This window comes from Equus quagga, chromosome 6 (genome assembly GCF_021613505.1).
Source record: "Equus quagga isolate Etosha38 chromosome 6, UCLA_HA_Equagga_1.0, whole genome shotgun sequence".
Lineage (NCBI taxonomy): Eukaryota > Metazoa > Chordata > Mammalia > Perissodactyla > Equidae > Equus > Equus quagga.
In genome coordinates this window covers 119,299,013-119,319,122 of record NC_060272.1, presented here as the reverse complement: position 1 = coordinate 119,319,122, position 20,110 = coordinate 119,299,013, and the positions used below count along the sequence as shown (strand labels likewise).

At 35.5% G+C, this 20,110-nt stretch overlaps 1 protein-coding gene across 5 annotated transcripts in view; it reads left to right on the top strand.

Annotated features, from left to right (window-relative positions):
* The window catches only part of HAUS6 (HAUS augmin like complex subunit 6), a 40,022-nt gene that overhangs the window by 3,551 nt on the left and 16,361 nt on the right, over positions 1-20,110 (top strand). For all 5 annotated transcript variants that reach the window (XR_006889091.1, XM_046664625.1, XM_046664627.1 and 2 more), the window contains exons 2-11: positions 695-790; positions 2,647-2,725; positions 3,492-3,624; positions 6,600-6,747; positions 7,764-7,829; positions 8,142-8,190; positions 10,890-11,060; positions 12,693-12,886; positions 13,978-14,104; positions 14,576-14,678. Coding sequence is in view for 4 of the 5 variants with exons in the window: in XM_046664625.1 (XP_046520581.1) it covers positions 695-790; positions 2,647-2,725; positions 3,492-3,624; positions 6,600-6,747; positions 7,764-7,829; positions 8,142-8,190; positions 10,890-11,060; positions 12,693-12,886; positions 13,978-14,104; positions 14,576-14,678 (1,166 nt within the window). In the remaining variant the exon portion in view is untranslated. The remainder of the gene's footprint in view (positions 1-694; positions 791-2,646; positions 2,726-3,491; positions 3,625-6,599; positions 6,748-7,763; positions 7,830-8,141; positions 8,191-10,889; positions 11,061-12,692; positions 12,887-13,977; positions 14,105-14,575; positions 14,679-20,110) is intronic.

Sequence of the window (20,110 nt, the reverse complement as noted above, 5' to 3'; positions counted from 1 at the left end):
GGACTTGCTAGAATTACATTATGAGGGTGGTTCTGGGAATAAAATTTAATGGTAAAGACCCTGGACTCTGGGGTCAGATGACACATTTTAAATTACTGCCCTTCCACTTTCTGGTTATGTGATTTTGGGCAAATTAACCTAAATTTTAAATATCCTCATCTGTATAATGACGATAATCAAACTCCTTTGATTAGGATTAAATAAAATGCATGTTAAAGCAGCTAGCACAGTACTTAACCTCATATGATTGTGGTGAAGATTAGATGAGTTACTGCCTGTAAAAGGCTTAAATTAATACCTGGCAAATAGTCAGCTTAATAATATTAGCTATTTATTATTATTCAGTAAATATGGTTGATATCATCATCATCATCATGTCATAGGCCATGGTTTTCTCTCCACCTAATTAGGCTTTCCTTTTCTTTTTGTAGAATGTTTTCATTGCAGTAAAGCAAGTTCTCCCAGTTTTCTTTTATTTGATCTGTGTTTTCAGCATCAGAAAATAGAACCTTACTGTATGTTTTTGTTAATTGGTTATAAAAATTTACATGAATGGAAAAATTAATTTGCCTTGATTTCTTGAAGAGAATGAAAAATATTAATTTTTGTCAACTCATACAGCTTTTGATGGTGTTTAGTTATATTAACCATTTTCGTTTCTTTTTTCTGCTTCTGTTTCTTTTCAAACTACTAGGAACATGTTTGACAAGCTGAACCGTGATGCCTTTCAAATAGTTTCTTATTTTTTGTTTCAAACGCTGGACCAGTCTCTCACCAAAGAAGTTTTCAAGTGAGTAAAAGTGATTTCATTTTCTTTTTGTGAGAAATCATTCTCAGATTTGGAAAGAGACTATGCCTTGATAGAAGCCAGAATTTCAACTTTTGGCTTTTGAATGTTATTTTGAATCAAAGTCACAAAAAGCAGTTTTGAGTCTTGCAGATTTAGTGCTTAACCTTTATAAATCTGCATGATTTTTCTTTTGTAGTTATCTTAAAATCACATACCTTACAATCGTATATTACATAGGTAAGATAGATTTTGTTTTATAAAATTAGTTACTAACATTCTTCCTAGTTTTAATTATTAGGCAAGACAATTAACTGGCACCAATTTATCTGTACATTCAATTTGCCTTATATATATATTTTTTGTTGTTGTTAGTTACCCCTGCCTTACTCCTTTTCTTATAGACAATGTTATTTGTTTTGTGTATTTTTACTTTTTATTTTTGTCAATGATACAGTCATGCACCACATAATGACGTTTTGGTCAGCAATGGACTGCATGTATGACGGTGGTCCCATAAAATTAGTACCATAGAGCCTAGGTGTGTAGTAGGCTATACCATCTAGGTTTGTGCACAATGCTGAAATCACCTAGTTGTCAAAACGTATCCCCATCAAGTGACGCATGATTGTGTATATTAAAATGTCAAGTGCTGTAGGCAGAAATCATTCCTATTAAGTATAGCTTATTGTTATACACTATTGAATATTAAATAGTTTAAGGAGGAGATAAAAATGTGAATACTTACTAGCTTTGGTTCTGAGTTATTTTGCATGTGATTTAGTTTTCTTCTGTCAGAAAAAATGTTCAAATTTGTTTTGGTATTTATATTGTAGCATCATCCTCTTAGATAGAAAAGTGACAAGTAAGTCCATTGTTTAGGGCATTGTTTTTATTTTTGATAATTTATTCATATTTTGCCTTCAACGTTATAAGTGACCAGGAAACCTGGTATTTTTGAAACATTTTTTGGATATCTCTATCATTAAGATATAGGGCTTCCTCTGCCCAATTAAAAATAGATTTTCTGATTTTTTTTTTACTGATTATAAGCAAAATACAGCTCATTTTAAGCAATTCAGAAAATACAGAAAAATGTAAAGAAGGAAGTAAAAATCATTCCTAAACCTATTAACCAGAGAATATTACTGTTGGCATTCTGCCTTTTAGTCTTTTTTCCTATGCATAGTTAATTCTTCTCTATGAATCTAGAATGTATGCTATGCTATAGAAATATTAAAAATACGGAGTCCTAAACAAATCATTATGCTGGAATAAAAATTTAGACAAAACTGATTATCAGGGGAAAGCAATAGGTAAATTTTAAAGTCTATTATTTTTGACTAAAGCTGAGGCAAAACTTTTCTTTTTAATAATTTTACATCTTGCTTATCCACAAAACAATAGCACCCAGTGACTCTGATATGGGTTATCTCTAGACGTCAGAAGCTCTTACGCCATTCCTTTTTCTGTGCTTTTCATATGTAATTGTTTGTGTGGGTTTTTTTTCCAGCCTCAAAAGACTAATTTATTTATACCATCTTTATGTGTTAGTCCAGTGAATCCATTGAGAGTGTTGTATTCTTTAGCTGATTTTCAGTAATTTTAAGAGTGATTCATTCCTTCATTTAATATATATATTCACTGATTATTTGTGCTAAACTGAACTCAACCCTGTAGATATTTACTATAAAGAAACACACCCAATTTCTCACAGATTGGTGTCTATCTTTAGTTGAAATCTATGACTGTTAGCCTTGATTCCTTTAGCATTGTTTCTAGTATAGGAGATAAGATTGATATTTTTAAATTTTGCTTTTTTAAAAAATAATTCTAATGCTTTTATTTTTGTTTTTAAGACTTTGTTGGCCTCCATTTGACCAAAAAAGTGATACTGAATTCCGGAAACATTGCTGTGATTGGTTAAAAAAGATTTCTGTAAGTATTCTCTTTCTGGAAGATGCAAACTTTAAGAAGTTGAAAACTGCATTCATTTTTTTTTTCTGGCTTTATTTAATTACACAATTTTTTAGAGGTGAAATCTTTTTAATGCTTATATCCTAACAGTATAAACAAGGAAGTATTAATTAGAGTAATACTTTTTGATGGTTTTGGTTGGCATTTTTTATATTTCTAGGAAACCAGCTTTGCTGGCTGGGTGATAAGAGAGAGATTTTCGAGTTCCTGGGAATTTGTGTTACAGTTTTTGTTTAAAGAAAACTTTTTTGACCATAGATTATTTTAGCTTATGTCCCCAAATAGTATCAATAATTGTGGCTTTATATTGTACTTTGTTTTGAGGAAGATTAGCCCTGAGCTAACTGCTGCCAATGCTCCTCTTTTTGCTGAGGAAGACTGGCCCTGAGCTAACATCCATGCCCATCTTCCTCTACTTGATATGTGGGACGCCTACCACAGCATGGTGTGCCAAGTGGTGCCATGTCCACACCCGGGATCTGTATCGGCAAACCCCGGGCTGCCGAGAAGCAGAACGTGTGGACTTAACTGCTGCACCACGGGGCTGGGCCCTGTACTTATTTTTTGTGACCAAGTCTACCAAGAATTTAGAAAGATTCAAAAATTCAGCTTTGGTTCAAATGGAATAATCCTGATCAATCCTGTTACGATTCAAAAATAGTATGATGTAAATATAAAGCTTACTGTTGATAAGGTCTTCAGATTGTCTTCTCTCTTTTTTCCATAGGCTGAATGTGGAAGTAGCTTTCCTCAAGTTGTTGGCTCACTATTTCTTTCTCCCGGGGGTCCTAAGTTTATTCATCTGATGTATCATTTTGCAAGATTTGTTGCAGTAAAATATGTAAAAACCCATTCTAAAAGTAAGTTAAGCTTATAGTAGGCGTTTTTCTGTTTTGAGTCTTAAATTTTTATTCTTCACAATTTGTAAATCATCAAGAGATTTTATTAAAGCAAGGTAAGATAAAAACATTAATTTAACTCAAAAAACAAATAGTTAATACTCTACTGGAACTGTAGTCTGAAATCCCTTCATAATGAACATAAGTAATTATTCAGATTATTTTATTGTGTTCTAATACAAGTGTTGGAAACATTTTCTATATAAGGCCAGATAGTAAATATTTTAAACTTTGTGGACCACACAGACTCTCTGTTACATACCTCTCTGGTTTTTTTTTTTAAATACAGCATTTTAAAAATGTAGAAAGCATTCCTAGCTTGCTGACCTCACAAAAATAGCCAGTGGGCCCGATAAGACATGCAGGTTATAGTTTGCCTCTAATGCACTGTATTAAATGTTGTGTCAAATTGTTTGAAATTTGTTTTGGCTACTGGCAATGTGTTTGAATTTTCTTGTTAGAAATTTCTGTGTTAAAGGAATTTGATCTGTTTGCTAATTTATAGAAACAAAATATTGGGATGTTTATTTTCTTTAAGTTCTTTTTTTTTAATATATATATATTTTTAAAGGTTTTATTTTTCCTTTTTCTCCCGGTACATAGTTGTGTATTTTTTTTCAGTTGTGGGTCCTTCTAGTTGTGGCATGTGGAACGCCGCCTCAGCGTGGCCTGATGAGCGGTGCCATGTCTGCATCCAGGATTTGAACCAGCGAAACCCTAGGCCGCGAAAGCAAAGCACGTGAACTTAACCACTTGGCCACAGGGCCGGCCCCCTAAGTTCTTTTTTTTAGTGCACATATTATGTCTGTATGTTTTACTTATTTTGAATGGATAACATTTCTCAAAAATCAAGAGGTGAAAAGGCTATCTTCCTCCCCTGTTCTCTAACTACAGTTTTCTTTCCTAGAAGCAGTCAGTGTACTCAATAATACAAATAAATATGTATAGTTTCTTCTTTTTAAAACCCTAAATGGTGACAGACATCTGGTTTTGAATTTTGTGTTTTTAACATAACAGTATATATTGGAGATCATCCCATGTCAGTTCACAGAGCTTCATTATTCTCGTTCTCTTTCTTTAGAACTGCGTATTTGAATGGATGTACCATAATGTATTTAATCAGTCTTCTGCCGACAGACTTTTGACTTTCTTAATCTTTTGTTACAAGAACAATGCTACAGTGAGAAACTTTATACATATATCAGTTTGTTTATGTTCAAGTGTATATATTATGTGTGTGTGTGTGTAAATCCTGGAAGACAGTTTCCTTGGTCAAAAAAATTGTGCACCTGTAATTTGCTGTTATTACCAGATTATCTTCTGTAGAGATTGGATAATTTATACCTCTGTCATCAGTGTGTGGTGAGTGTCTATTTTCCCAGAGGCTTACCAACATTGTGTGTGATCAGACATTTTTATCTTTTCACTCTGATGGGTTAAAGTTGAATGTCAGAGTAGTTTTAATTTGTTTTTCTCTTACTGTTTAGTTAGATTGAAAATAGTATCATATATTTAAGAACAGTTTATACTCTTTTTATACTCTATGTTCATATGCTTTGTCCATTTTTCTCAAGTTATTGATCTTTTTTATTTGTACAAGCTCTTATTTGTTGTTCTTTCTTTGTGATGTGACATGTAAACCTTTTTTTCCAGTTTATCTTCTGTGCATGATTTTTTAAAACATGTACATGTCATGTTGATTTAGAAGTATTTGCATATTTTAAATTTAATGTAAAATAAGTGTTTTACGAGTTTTTCTATTAGTAATGATCCAGTCCAATTACATGTAACCCAAAGTATTTTATATAAAATATATGTGTTTGGATTTAGCAAGAGTTTATTTTTCATAAGGCTTCTAAGCATGGGTTGCCCTATTTTTGATTTAGAATAATTCCAGACAAGTCTCTAGACTCCGTGTTCAGTCTCTAGATGACTTCTACATTCAGTAAACTCATCCCTATTAAATATTTAGAAATTGTTTGTGGTTTTTTGGGGAGTCATGCTAGGACCTAGATTAGTAATGTTAAGTGCAGTGTGGGGTCCCTTTTTCCCAGAATATCCATTTTTATTGTATTGAACAATCTTAAAGTAGAATTTATTACATTTATTGCAGGTAAAAACTTGGACTCTGAAATATTTGGATGGATTATTCTCAAGGCATGCTTTGATCTAGTGACATAGCCAAGAATTACTTGAGAAATGGAGACTGATTTTATTTGGTCATCCTGTCCTCTTGGTCTTACTAGGAAAAAAAGCTGAGGGCAGCAGTGGAAGAGACATGATCTCACCTCATCTCTTTCAATTGATTTCCTTCTTTAGTTGTTAAAAGATCCTGTTAAGAAGTTGAAGTTGCTCATGTGTAACAATGTATTTGTTCGTGGATATATCAAGCTGTGATAATAAGAATTATTTTGGGAAAAAAAATTACTTTGGGCAGATGGACTCTAAAAGTTTTTAATTATGTAAAACAAGTCAACTTCAGCTATCCTCTTTTAGTTGCCTACTTTAAAAATAGGTCATCCTTGCTTTTGTTGAAATTGGTTGTATCTTTTTTTGTATGTGGTACACTAGCTTTTTTTTTTTTTCTTTTAAAGATTTTATTTTTTTTCCTTTTTCTCCCCAAAGCCCCCCGGGTACATAGTTGTGTATTTTTAGTTGTGGGTCCCTCCAGCCATGGCATATGGGATGCTGCCTCAGCATGGCCTGGTGAGTGGCGCTGTGTCCGTGCCCAGGATTCGAATTGGTGAAACATGGGGCCGCCGAAGCGGAGTGTGCGAACCTAACCACTCGGCCATGGGGCCGGCTCCCTGTGGTACACTAGCTTTTAAGGAGTTGTTAATTATATGAGGCTGTTAATCTCTTAGAATTAAAAAAATTCAACATTTTTCATATTTATTAGCTTGTTAAAGTTTCTTGTGATCTTGTGTTCCATCTAGATTCTTCTATACGTTGTGCAGAGACATTTAACGTAAAGCCACAAGATTTGCACAAGTGCATTGCCAGATGCCATGTAGCACGTAGCAGATTTTTACAAATTTTGCAAAGAGAAGATTTTGTTACTCGAAAATATCAGGAAAATGCACAGTAAGTAATACTTTGGTAGTTAGAAAATGAACATTCCTTTCTTTTTGAACAACCATCATCAATATGCCTTCGGTGGCAATAATCCATGCCTGTTTCAACTGCCCTGGCTGTTATCTTTCCATTTTAAAGCCAGATAACTTCTGAATAAAATGGTCTAAAACTTTAGTTATATTGTCAATGAAAGTTTAGAGAAAAGGAGAAGATCACTTTAGTTCAAGAATTCAGTTTTAGGTGTTTTTTCTTTTTTTAACATGTATATGCATTTTTAAGCTGTAATTATAATGTTCATTCTATTTTATATCCTTTTTTCTCTTGGTATTTCATTCTGTAAATTTTTCCATATTGCCATAGTGTATTACTTTTAATGTCTACTTAATAGTTGAGTATCTATTAAATAGATATTCCTTCAAGTAGATATTCCATAGTTTCTTTAACCATTTCATATTATTTTATATTTAGGTTTATCTATTCAGCAATTTTTTTTTGAGTTACTTCTATCTGCCAAATATTGTTTAGGCACTGGTCCTATATCATTAAACAAGACGGGCAAGGTTCTTACTCTCAAGAAATAGATTGAGTCTAATTTTTTACAGTTATAAACAACTACAGTAAGACAACTTTTTACATGCTGTTTCTATTACGAAAGCTACAAAATCCTAGAAATTGCCTTAAAACTGCAGTGTTGCCTGGGTGTCTGATATAACATTTAAATTTATCTCCTAGATATGTGTGACAGGGATAAGAGAGCAGAGTAGTCTTACTGACCTCCAACATTTTTACTCGAGCCAGAGAGTTTGGTGCCAAGAAATCTTGGTCCATTTCGATAGCCAGTGTGTTAGATCACTCCTGTAACTCTTAGAGGGAGTCTCGAGTCCTTTAGCGGGCTGCTGGGTGCTTTTGGAAGAGTAGTCTTCAGAGGCCTTGATGAAAGATATGAAATGGGGAAAATATCAAAGTAGGCTAAAACAGTTAATTGTAATGGAATTATAGTTGGCATTTTGTATATTTTCTTGCAGATTGTCAGTTAAACAAGTACGAAATTTGAGATCAGAATGTATAGGACAGCAAAATCAAATAAAAAAGTAAGTGACTTTTAGAGCTGTAACTTGTCTTAGATATTAGCTTAGCTCCTGCATTTTATACATAAGGAAACTGAGAGTCCCAGAAACATTAGTTAAAATAATGTATCAGTAGCCAGATGATGATAGGACTAGCACGTAATTCTGATTCCTAGTCCAGTTCTAATAAATTATTCTTGCTTTGAACTGAAATTTTATTTTTGTTTTTAATTGGAATGGTTGTTAGTGGGTGGGTTTGCAGATCAGATACTTCTTTGGATGGTAAATTACTATGCAATTTTTAAAATGACTAATGACATTTAATTTTTTAACTAGAATGGAACCCTATGACGAACAAAGTAATATACAAGAGAAAATTCAAAAGGTGAGACAACTTTTGAAGGGAGAAGTTTATTCTTTCTTTTGTGATATGCAGTGTTTGCTTACTGAATTGGACTCTTAACATTCTTTTCATCCTTTATTTTTGTAGTCCTGTTACTTTTTTTATTTTACTCATTATAAGTGCTGTATAAAGGCATCAACAGGCTACCTCTAAATGCTTGAATGTAATGGAAAAATTAGCATATAGTTTATAAGACTAAATATGTACAAAAGCAGTTTTAAATATGGCTAATTTAAAATCTTTCATGCCAGCAAGAAAAGTCCAGCTTGATTGTAACTTAATCAGCAGCATTAATTTATCTGAATAAAATACATTAACTAATGGGAGATAATAAGTATGGAAGAAAAATGAGAAGTCACATTGAAGCTGGCTTGGCAATAGGAAGGAATCTGGCAGACACAAATGATCTGAGGCTTTTAGAAGCTGCCTTTGATGTGGGATAGAAGTATTTTCTTAGGGCTTCTTTGTATTTGGATGAAATCTCTCAAGCTTTTTGTTCGGATTCTGTGATCAAGCTGCTTTGGGTATTAATTTGTCTTCCCAGGCACTTTGTCACTGGAAAAGGTAAGTGGCCTCCTCAGGAAATCATTATTCATTCATTCAGTGAATATTTATTGATCACTTGCCATGTCCAGATGTTCTTCTAGATATTAGAGCTAGAGCAATGAAGAAAACGGGCAAAGTCAGTTTCTTCTTGGAGCTTCCAGTTATTCCATGAACAGTTTTGTGAATATGAATATTCCTGTTACTGAACTCAGTATCTTTGATTGTAAATTTAATAGGTTGCTGTCAACCTCTCCTGAGTTTGGTTAATGTTGTTCAGTTTCCCTGAGTCCAGTCAATTTTCAGCCATTGACAAGATGAAATTTCTAGACTTGAAAAATCTGAGAACCAGGTCCTGGATCTTTGTAAGTTCACCCACGAAATTCCATCCTGTGAATCTCCCAGCCAATGAGTCTTCCTTTGGGGACAACTTTACCTTGTACTGTAGGAAGACACAGACACTAACATGTGTATGGTTGTATTTCCCCACCTCCCTCCCACTTTTGTAAATTCTGTTGAGGCATAACGTATGTACAAAATAAAAATCATCAGTGTATAACTTGATACAGTTTCACAAAGTGAACACATGCAGGTAACCAGCATCCAGTTTAAGGAAGAGAACGTCACCAGCACGCCAGAAGCCTTGAGCCTCCTTTCATTTACAAGCATTTCCTCCAAGAGTAAACACTCTCCTCACTTCTTACACTAAAGATTAGTTTTGCCTTTTCTTGAGCTTTATATAAATGGAAGTGTATACAATATATTCTTTTGTTTTTCTGTTTGACTTCTTTCACTCATTCTCTTGTGTATGTAGTTGTAGTGTGTTTATTCTCATTGCTGTACAGTGTTCTATTTTATGAATATAGCATAGTGTGCTCTTTTTACTCTAGGTAGACTTTTGGGTTAATTGCAGTTTTTGACTATTAAAGATAGAAGTGCTACGAGTATTCTTTTTTTTTTTTGCTGAGGAAGATTTGCCCTGGGCTAAAATCCATGCCAGTCTTCCTCTATTTTTTGGTATGTGGGCTGCCAGCGCAGCATGGCCACTAACAGAACAGTGTAGATCTGTGCCCAGAAACTGAACCTGTGCTTTGAATTGGAGCATGCCATTAGGCCACCGGGGCTGGACCACTATGAGGATTCTTAACACATGAATTTTAATGAACATAGGTTACTGTATGCCTTAGATTCTTTGCTCTTAAAAAAGCATCATTTTTCACATTTTAACTTTTTGAAACTTGAATGATTCTTAAAATTGACTGTAGTGGTTTTTTTTCTCCTGAAAATCTTTTATTATTTCTCCCTGAAAAATCTCCATTAGATTGGTGGCATGTCAGAATACAAGAAATGCTAATTGCATCTTGGTAGAATAGGGTTTCTTAGATTGGTTTTGGAAATTGTAGTGAGATAGATTCTCCTGAGAAATTCCTTAGTGGTTTTTTTTTTTTTTTAAAGATTTTATTTTCTTCCTTTTTCTCCCCAAAGCCCCCCGGTACATAGTTGTGTATTCTTCGTTGTGGGTCCTTCTAGTTGTGGCATGTGGGATGCTGCCTTAGCGTGGCTTGATGAGCAGTGCCATGTCCGCGCCCAGGATTCGAAACAATGAAACACTGGGCCACCTGCAGCAGAGCGTGCGAACTTAACCACTCGGCCACGGGGCCAGCCCCCCTTAGTGGTTTTTTTTTGTTTTTGTTTTTTTTTTTTGGTGAAGAAGACTGTCCCTGAGCTAACATCTGTTGCCAATCTCCCTCCTCTTTTTGCTTGAGGAAGATTGTTGCCAAGCTAACGTCTGTGCCAGTCTTCCTTTATTTTGTATGTGGGATGCTGCCACAGCATGGCCTGATGAGCAGTGTAGGTCCACACCCAGGGTCCAAACTCATGAATCCTGGGCTGCCAAAGTGGAGTGCATGAATCTAACCATTACGCTACTCCGCTGGCCCTGAGAAATTCCTTAGTTTTAAAGCCCTTTTGGAAGTAATATCAGTGCTTATAGACAGTTAATTAGTATTCTCACCAGGTCATTCGAGGAAGACTTCATTTGTTCCGGGGAGTGGGCATGTATTTGTATCTTACATTTCTTTAATGTATGTACAGATTATGTGTAGACTTCAATATTTTGTTTGTCTCTGTTTTCAAAGGTCCGGTCTTTGTGGGCTTCAGTGAATGAAACACTCACATTTTTGGAAAAAGAGAGAGAAGTTGTTAGTTCAGTACTTAGTCTCGTTAACCAGTATACTTTAGATGGAACTGACGTTGCTATCAACATTCCCAGGCTCTTACTTGACAGAATTGAGAAACAAATGTGTCAGGTAAGTATTTGATATTAAGGAAGATTTTGGGAAAACTCCCTTCACATAAGTATTTTATATAATATATATTGTTTTTCTATTGTTCTCAGAATTTATTTTTGTGAGTATGTCTAGTAAAAGTTTCATAAAAAGGGCCACTGTTTAGGGTGTGTATGTTTATATGCATCACTTTTTATCAATTGTCTGTTCTTTGTACGGTGCTGCATCATACAGTGTGGATGGTAGGAGGTTACTTGGCAGGAAGATGATACAGTACTAGTTCTTTATAAATATTCAAAGAGAGCAGCAATCATCTATCTCCTAATTGCTAAATGTCTTTTTTTTTTAATTTTTAAAGTTTTAAAAATTTTTCCTTCTTCTCCCCAAAGCCCCTCCGTACATAGTTGTATATTCTAGTTGTGGGTCCTTCTAGTTGTGGCATGTGGGATGCCACCTCAGCATGGCCTGACGAGCGGTGCCATGTCTGTGCCCAGGATCTGAATGGGTGAAACTCTGGGCCGCCGAAGTGGAGCGTGGGAACTTAACCACTCGGCCTCGGGGCCGGCCTCACTAAATGTCTTTTTAAAGAGTCTCTAGCCACTGGTTTCTCTTTCATCTTGATGCTATTAAGTAATTTCAAGTCTTTCCTTCCTTTAGCTTTTGTGACCTCAGTGTGTCTGCTGTCCTGTGATTTTTCAAACCACACTTCACAGTTTTTTCTACTGGATCCTTTTTCTGTCTAACTTTTGAATGGAAGTGTTCCCTATGGTTTCTTTAATGCCCCCTTTTCTTGCTCACATTATGAATTCATCTGTATTTTCTTATCCAGTTCTGAGACTTCATCAGCCTCCTGTACAATAATCCTCTCAAATTGGTGTTTCCAGTCTCTTCCCTTCACCCCAAACTCCATCAAATTATTTCTACTTGCTTATGGGACATTTCCGTCTGGATAGCTTACGTTTTTTTCTTAGTAAAATTATAGTTTATTAAAGCATCTACTATATGCCAGGTATTGATTATAGAATAGGGGATACAAAGACAAGAAATCGTTGTGGCCCTGAAAAGCTTTCACTTTAATAGGTAATGTGACAGGCGCTTCCAATTCAGAGTACAGAAAAATCAGGACCTGCAAACTCAGATTCCTAAAGAGGCTAGGCAGGTAGTATGTATAAATGAAGTACACTAATTGTAACAATGGGGAGAAACTAGGAAGTGATAAGGTCTTTGGAGAAATAGTAATTTTTATGTGAAATCTATGATGTTTAAAATATTGGCAACTAATTCAAATGATTTTAAAACACTGAAACTGTACAGGCCAAATAAACATGCCTAGATTTGGATTCAGCCTTTAGGGCGCATCTGTCTGCAACTTTTGTTAAAACATGAATTCATGATCTTTCTCCAGACCTGCTCTCTCTCCTCAGTCTTTATTTTGCTTTCCATTTATTTTTTGCATTACTTTTATTCTGGTTTTCAACTTTTTGCATAGTATAAAAATGTAGCATGGCATGTTAATTCTTCTACAGTAGTTTTCTTTGGACCAAAATTATTTATATAGTTTTATTTTTAGGTAGACATTTTATTTTTTTCACTCTTCTTTAACATAAATATATTTATGTAGTAGTTTATCTTTTTTTTTCTCTGAATCCTTAGTTGCACGTAGGAAGTGTTTATGAGGCTGGAAACTTGAACCTCTTAACAGTTATTCAGTTATTAAATGAAGTCTTGAAAGTAATGAAGTACGAACGTGGTCAGGCTGACCCAGCACCACTGACAATAGACCTTCACGTCATTGAAAAGGAGACCAAACTTCAGAGAGCAAGACTGTCAGATCTGAAGGATATGAGGTACACTCAAAAGATCTTCTGTTAATTTATTGCGGGGAGGATTAGGGTAGTTTTGACAATTTCTCAGCATACCTTGTATAGTTAACAACTCTTTAGCTTTGGCAAAATGTGTGAAAATCTTACTAGTACTCAAAAACTTTGCACCATCAACTCTGAGAGACACATGAAGTATAAAGGAAAACCAGTGTGCTTTTCTTTTTGTCTGGAATAAATTATTTGCCCTGAGTGATAATTCTTTATGAAATAATTTTAACGTTTTTGTAGCTTTTCTTTTGTGGGGTCTACTAATAAAACTAGCCCTTAAAAAATTTTTTTATTTGAGCAGAGTGACTGGGAGGTATTGGCTGCCTTCAGGAGTGGACAGAGAGTGGGAGTAGAATTTCGATTTGAGTTGAGAATCGGGAAAGAAATTGTATTTTATTATTTAATTTTTTTAAAGATTTTGATTTTCCTTTTTCTTCCCAAAGTCCCCCGGCACATAGTTGTATATTCTAGTTGTGAGTGCCTCTGGTTGTGCTGTGTGGGACGCTGCCTCAGCATGGCCTGAGGAGTGGTGCCATGTCCTCACCCAGGATCCAAACCAGCGAAACCGTAGGCTGCTGAAGCAGAGCGCGTGAACTTAACCACTTGGCCACAAGGCTGGCCCCAGAAATTGTGTTTTAAAGATAAATGGGGTGAAAGGGGTAGAGTGGCACATGTGTACGGTGATGGATGGCCACTAGACTTTTGGCGGTGAAGACGATGTAGTCTATACAAAAGTTGAAACACAGTGATGTACACCTGAAATTTACATGATGTTATCAACCAATGTGACCTCAATAAAAAAGAATGAATAAAAATAGTAAATATTTAGCAGCAAAAAAAAAGATAAATGGGATAATAGATGTATGATTGCTTTCTGGTCTTGAAAAAGTATTTTAGATTATGAATGTTCACTGTGAGAATTTATTCAACTTATATGTGCTGTATTGGTTGAACTTTCAGTTATATTTTCTTCCTCTTCTCTACAAACTATTGTGTTCTTAAAATTTACTTAATAGCTTTTTTATATATGCATGTTTTGAATGAAGTTATTTTTTATGCAATCATAGGTATAAACTAAAAGAAGAGCTCACAACTATAAGACATTCTATTGCTGAAAGACAAGGAGAATGGCATAAAAAGTGGAAAGAATTTCTTGGGCTGTCTCCTTTCAGTCTAATTAAAGGTTGGACTCCAGTAAGTAAGGTTACCTTGCTTTTTGGAGAATAGTTTAATATAAGGCAATCTCTTCATTTATCATGTTACAAGTGACCTAGAAATGCTATGTGTGTGTATGTTTGTCATCTTTGCATCTCAAAAGTTTTTGTTTCTTTAATTTTTCTATATTCATATTAGAGTATTCACCAAACTACTGTTATGATTTATAGGTAATATTTTTAGAATGAGAGGATTGTATTAAAAAAGAAAATGAGACATTCCTCTTGTTGTTTACTCTTAACATTTGAGGCACAGTTAGAAGACAAAGTTGTTCCCTTGTTCCTAATATTGTACTCCTTGGTTTAAAAATAGTTATAGGATAATTTAAATGCTTGGTAATTCTCTTTTTTAGGGAGGGAATAATCATCCATTCATAGATTAACTTAGTGTTGTTATTGTGGTAGTGAGTAAAATGTACATATTTAAAAATTAGGAATTCTTTGTTTTAAGGCTGTGGATCTTTTACCGCCTATGTCTCCCCTTTCGTTTGATCCTGCCTCAGAAGAAGTATATGCAAGGAGTATTCTTTTACAGTATCCTGCTTCACTTCCAGGTTGGTGGTTTATTTTTTTCTCTTTTAAACTTTCTTCCCATCAGTATTTCTCACTATGATAACGGTTCCTTTGCATTCTTTCTTGGTTTTTTTCCCCAGTTATTTTTTGTGATGCTGAAATGTGTGTAGCATTTAGTAAATTCACAGAGTTATGCAACCGTCACCACTGTCTAGTTCCAGAATATTTTCATTGCCTCAAAAGGATACCTCATTCTGCTTAAGCAGGCACTCCCCATTTCCCCCTCCCTCGGTCCATAGCAGCCACTAGTGTGTTTCCTGTCTCTATTTTGCCTATTCTGGATATTTCATATAAATGGAGTCGTATAATATGAAGCTTTTTATGTCTGGCTTTTTTCACTTGCACGGTTTTTCACTTTGCACAATGTTTTCAAAGTTCATCCAAGTTGCAGCATGTATCAGTACTTCATTGCTTTTTATGAATACCTTCTGTTGTATAACTAAACTACATTTTGTTTATCCATTGATCGGTTGATAGACATTTGGGTTTTCACCATTTGGCTATTATGAGTAATGCTACTATAAACATTGGTTTACAGACTTTTGTGTAGAAGCCCACGATTTTTTAACATGAGAGATTAGTACAGTAATTGCCAGAATACCTAGCACATGTTTCAACAATTAACATCTGCCATATTTGCATTATATATTTGTATTTTTGTATATATGTATGTTTGTATTTTTGCTCAACCAAGTAAGTTCTAGACATTGTAACGCTTGATTCTAATTGTTTCGGCATGCATTCCCATAAAAATAGGGACTTTTCCTCTGTAACTGCTGAGTAATATCACACCTAAAAAATTAACAGTAATTCTCCAATATCTCATATTTAATTTCCTCAACTATCATACCATTATTACACCTAAAAAATTAATTTCTCTATAATATCTAATATCCATTTCTTGTTCAGTTTCCCCTATTGCCCAGTACTTGTGTACAAGAAATTTCATTGGGTTCAGTAAATGTTAGATAGATAAGTGGGGTAATAAGTGAATAAAAAAGGTATGAATTATATAGCCAAGCTGGAGCAGGTAATACATTACAGGCTGTAGTTGAGTTCAGGCAGGCCAGAGGCCATGGCAGCAGTTTAGCACTGGACTTAGGAAGAAAAGCGGGAACACATCTGGGGTAGGTGATTGGTTTGGGAGTCAGGTGTATGTGGAGAGGACAGTGGTTGGGAAAGATCATAGAAGACAGCAAGGCTCGGGATAGGAGTAGACAGAAGAGAATGAAATGAATGAAAAAGAGCTGCAGACAGCATGACTTAGGACGATAGAATTACTTTGATAGCTCTGGCATGTTGGGTTGGCACTGTGCTCCCTTCAGTTTGGAAAGGGCCTTTGCCCTCTCACAGACTTACTTGAGGCCCTTTGAAACCATGGCATTGTCCTCATGTCCATTCGGAGATTTCTGTATCAGCCTGGAAAGTGAGGGCCTGTTTGTTTGTTCAGGAAGTCCATTTAGAAGTTCACATTTTAGAAGTGTTTGAGAGGTTCTTTGGAGGTAACCCTCTCTTCCAGACATTGCAAAATTTGTACTCTTGGGATTCCCTTTTTTTTCCCCCCAGGGTAGAGCCTTGATCTGAGATGGGGCACCTTACCATTATTTTATACTTTTAGTAGTAAAACAGCTTTTTTTCCCTCCTACACTTTACATATTACATCTTACTTGAAGTGATTTTCGTTTAAATTGTTTTTTTAAATTACATTTCAGCATATTAAAAAGTACAAGGAATAGTTTAAATATCTGTTTACTGAACATTCTTTTTTGTCAAAGCTTTGCAATATTTGCTTTAGATTCTTTTTTGAAATACATATATAGTTAATCCTTGGGTATCCATCTTTCCTTGCCCCATTCTCCCTGCATTTGTGGATATAACCACTATCCTGAATCTTATGTTTATTCTGATGTATGTGTATAAAAATAATTTCACTACATATGTATATTTCTAACTATATGTGTTACTGTTCTGACATTTTAAAGTTTATGAATAAAATTCCTCTTATTATACTGAAAAATGTCCTTTGTAGATGTTTATTTTTTGGACCAGGATCCAAGGAAGGTTCACTCATTGCATTTGGTTGTTTTGTCTTCTTAATTGGCTTTTGTTGTAGAATAATGCCCCACCCCTTTCTTTTAATGACATGGATAGGAATTGTTTTTAAAAACTGTTGTGTATTTATATTTATCAACACATTTACTGATTTTTTTTTCTTTTTGGTCAAGAATACTCATTTTGTTCTACTCCTTTTGAGATGTATATCTTGAAATGTATCCTTTAGTTCTTTTAGCAATAGATCCTGAATAGTAAAATCTCTTAGTCTTTCTGTGAAAATGTCTTTATTTTCACTTATTCCTGACTGATAGTTTGGCTGGATATAGGATTCTAGATCAACACTTACTTTTCCTTAGGACTTTGATGATGTGATCTCATTGTTTTCTGCCTTCTGTTATTTCTGATACTTTTTTAAAAAAATTTTTTTCTTCTTTTTTTTTTTTTTTTGAGGAAGATTTGCCCTGAGCTAACGTCTGCCACCAATCCTCCTCTTTTTGCTGAGGAAGACTGGCCCTGAGCTAACATTCATGCCCATCTTCCTCTACTTGATATATGGGACGCCTGCCACAGCGTGGCTTGACAAGTGGTGCCATCTCCACACCCGGGATCTGAGCCAGCAAACCCTGGGCCGCCGAAGCGGAATGTGCGCACTTAACTGCTGTGCCAATGGGCTGGCCCCTAAGATTTTTTCTTTTTCGTTTTCTTTTCCTCCCCAAAGCCCCCCAGTACATAGCTGTGTATTTTTAGTTGTGAGTCCTTCTAGTTGTGGCATGTGGGATGCTTATTTAATGTGAAGTCTCCTATCTTCATTCTGGAAATTTATTCACTAATATCTCTTCTAATACTGCCTCTCATTCTTTTGATCTTTTCCTTCTGGAACTCTTATTGTCGAGACTTCTCATTCTGCCCTCCATATGTCTTCTCGTTCATGTTTATAACCTCTTTGTAACTCTGGGCTGCATTCTGGGTGATTTCCTTGGATTTCTCTTATGGTTCACTAATTATCTCTTTAGTTATGTTTAATCTCCCTTTTGACATGTTCATTTAGTATTTAGTTTTCATGAATGTACTTTTCATTTGCTTTTTTTCCAAAACTGCCTGTTCTTTGCCATGGTGTAATCTTCTTTCGTTATGGCTTCTGTTGTTTCTTTTTTGCTAATCATTTAAAATGTACTGATTTTATCTTTTTACATTTTTCTGACATCTCTGTGTTTCAGCTACTTGTGCTCCTATATGCCCTGCCTGCTGATTTTCATAGTTGTTTGCTTCCTATTAAAATATTTGACCTTACCCTCAGCTTTAGTCGGTCTCCCCACCCCTGGAGGAGTCGTGTGGGCCCTGGGTTGTAGATTGGTTTCTCAGGGTGGCATAGGGGCCCAGGTGTTTCCCTTGGACTAGACCAGTTAATGTCTTCGGTTTGGGATTCCTACAACAAATAACCAATGTAATTTTGCATTTCATACCTCCTTTTGCGTACGCTAGGAAGGTTTAAAATTTGTTCTCTTCTTTTTTTTCACTCCAGGACTCCAGGTGTAGACAGCAAGCTTCCCTGCTACTTCCCTGGTCCAGTTGGCAGGAGTTTTATCATCTCCTTCTTAGGGGCTGAGCAGCCTTTGCGGTGTTCTGGCCTTCTGGCAGTCTCTTATAGCCCAGCCTGAGTGGCCTGGGTTGGCCTTGATGTCATGTAGGCATTAAATCTCCATTGCGCAGCCCCTGGAGTCTGCCTCATTGAGCCTTCGTTTCTCAGTTTGAGCTTATACCATTCTGATCATGCTGTCCATCTTAGGTCCTGGCACATGATGAGTTTTATTTTTTTTTAGGCATTCCTTTTTTTTTTTTTTTATGTTTTATTTAGCAGTTCTCGTGTGTTTATGGTAGGAGTCAGTGTCTGCTTCAGCTTGATTTGTTTTGTAGTGGTGAGTTCAGTTCTCTTTACCTTCTACAATAGGGCACCTGTTGTATCTGTCCCCTCCTTTGCTGTGCTCGCATCTTAAGTGCTGTAGTTTAGTTTTCGTATTTCTTACCTCTGATTGTGTTCTGACTAGCTACTCTGCCTCCAGTATTCTACCTATTCCATATTATTAATAGCTGTCAATGATCTTTCTGTAATGTAAATATGATCCTTTTCATCTCCTGGTGTAATACACAACAATAGCTTCCTGTTACCTTTAGAAAACAGAAAAGAAAAAAGCTCTAGATGTTTTTTCATTCAGCAGCTTTTACCATACAAACTTTCTTACATACCAGAACAAACGTGCATCAGCTCTGCCTACCAACACCAGATGATGTTTATGGTTGTGTTGTAATAATTTTAGTTTATGGTTGTCAACTAGGTTTGTGGTATAGTTGTATTTGTGCTCATTTTTTAAATGTTTTATAATTATCAGTAATTCTATCACCATTAGTAGGTGCAAAAGCATAAGGTATTGAAAATGTTATAAAGTGGCATACTATTATGATGGATTAAAAGGAAAACTTTACATGGTATACACATTGGCTTCTTACATAGTAAGACTTGGGACACATGTATAAATAGGGAACGTCTTTCAGAAGCTAACATGTTGAAAGAGGAGCCCTGGAATATCAAATCCTCTGTAATCTGGCCATAGCTTTCTTCACCAATCTCATGTCCTACCATGCTTCCACTGGATATCCCCTATGCTCTAGCATAACAAACTTGTACCTTATTCTCTCAGTACCTTCATGCCTTCTTCACATTGTTCAGGTGGCTTTCTGCCTCCTTGCGTTCTGTGTATATTTGTATTCTAATACGATAGCAGTATACTGTAATTCTCTACTCATCAATAGTTTTCCCTGGACTAACTCCTTGAAGGCAGAGTCCCCATCATTTATTTCTTTCTCTCTTTGTTAGTACAATAGTGGCACATAGTTATTCACTGATATGTTGAAGAATAGATGCGTTAGTTGACTGATGTCATTAGATGCTGGGCTGAAATATACTAAGTACTATAGCTTTTTGGCCTTGGTAGTTTATTTAGTAATTGCATGATATGTGTATTTAGATGTGAAGCATGGCTATATAATGCTGGAGAATTATGGACTGTCACTTTTTTGGAAACGTGGTTTAGTATGAGCTGTCACTCTTTTTATAAAGCCTATTATAAGATATTCTCTCTTACTGTCCTCCCTATCACTTTACACTTAACATATTTTTTTTGAGGAAGATTAGCCCTGAGCTACCATCTGCTGCCAATTCTCCTCTTTTTGTTGAGGAGGACTGGCCCTAAGCTAACATCCATGCCCATGTTCCTCTACTTTGTATGTGGGATGCCTACCACAGCATGGCTTGCCAAGCGGTGCCATGTCCCTATCTGAGATCCGAACCAGTGAACCCCAG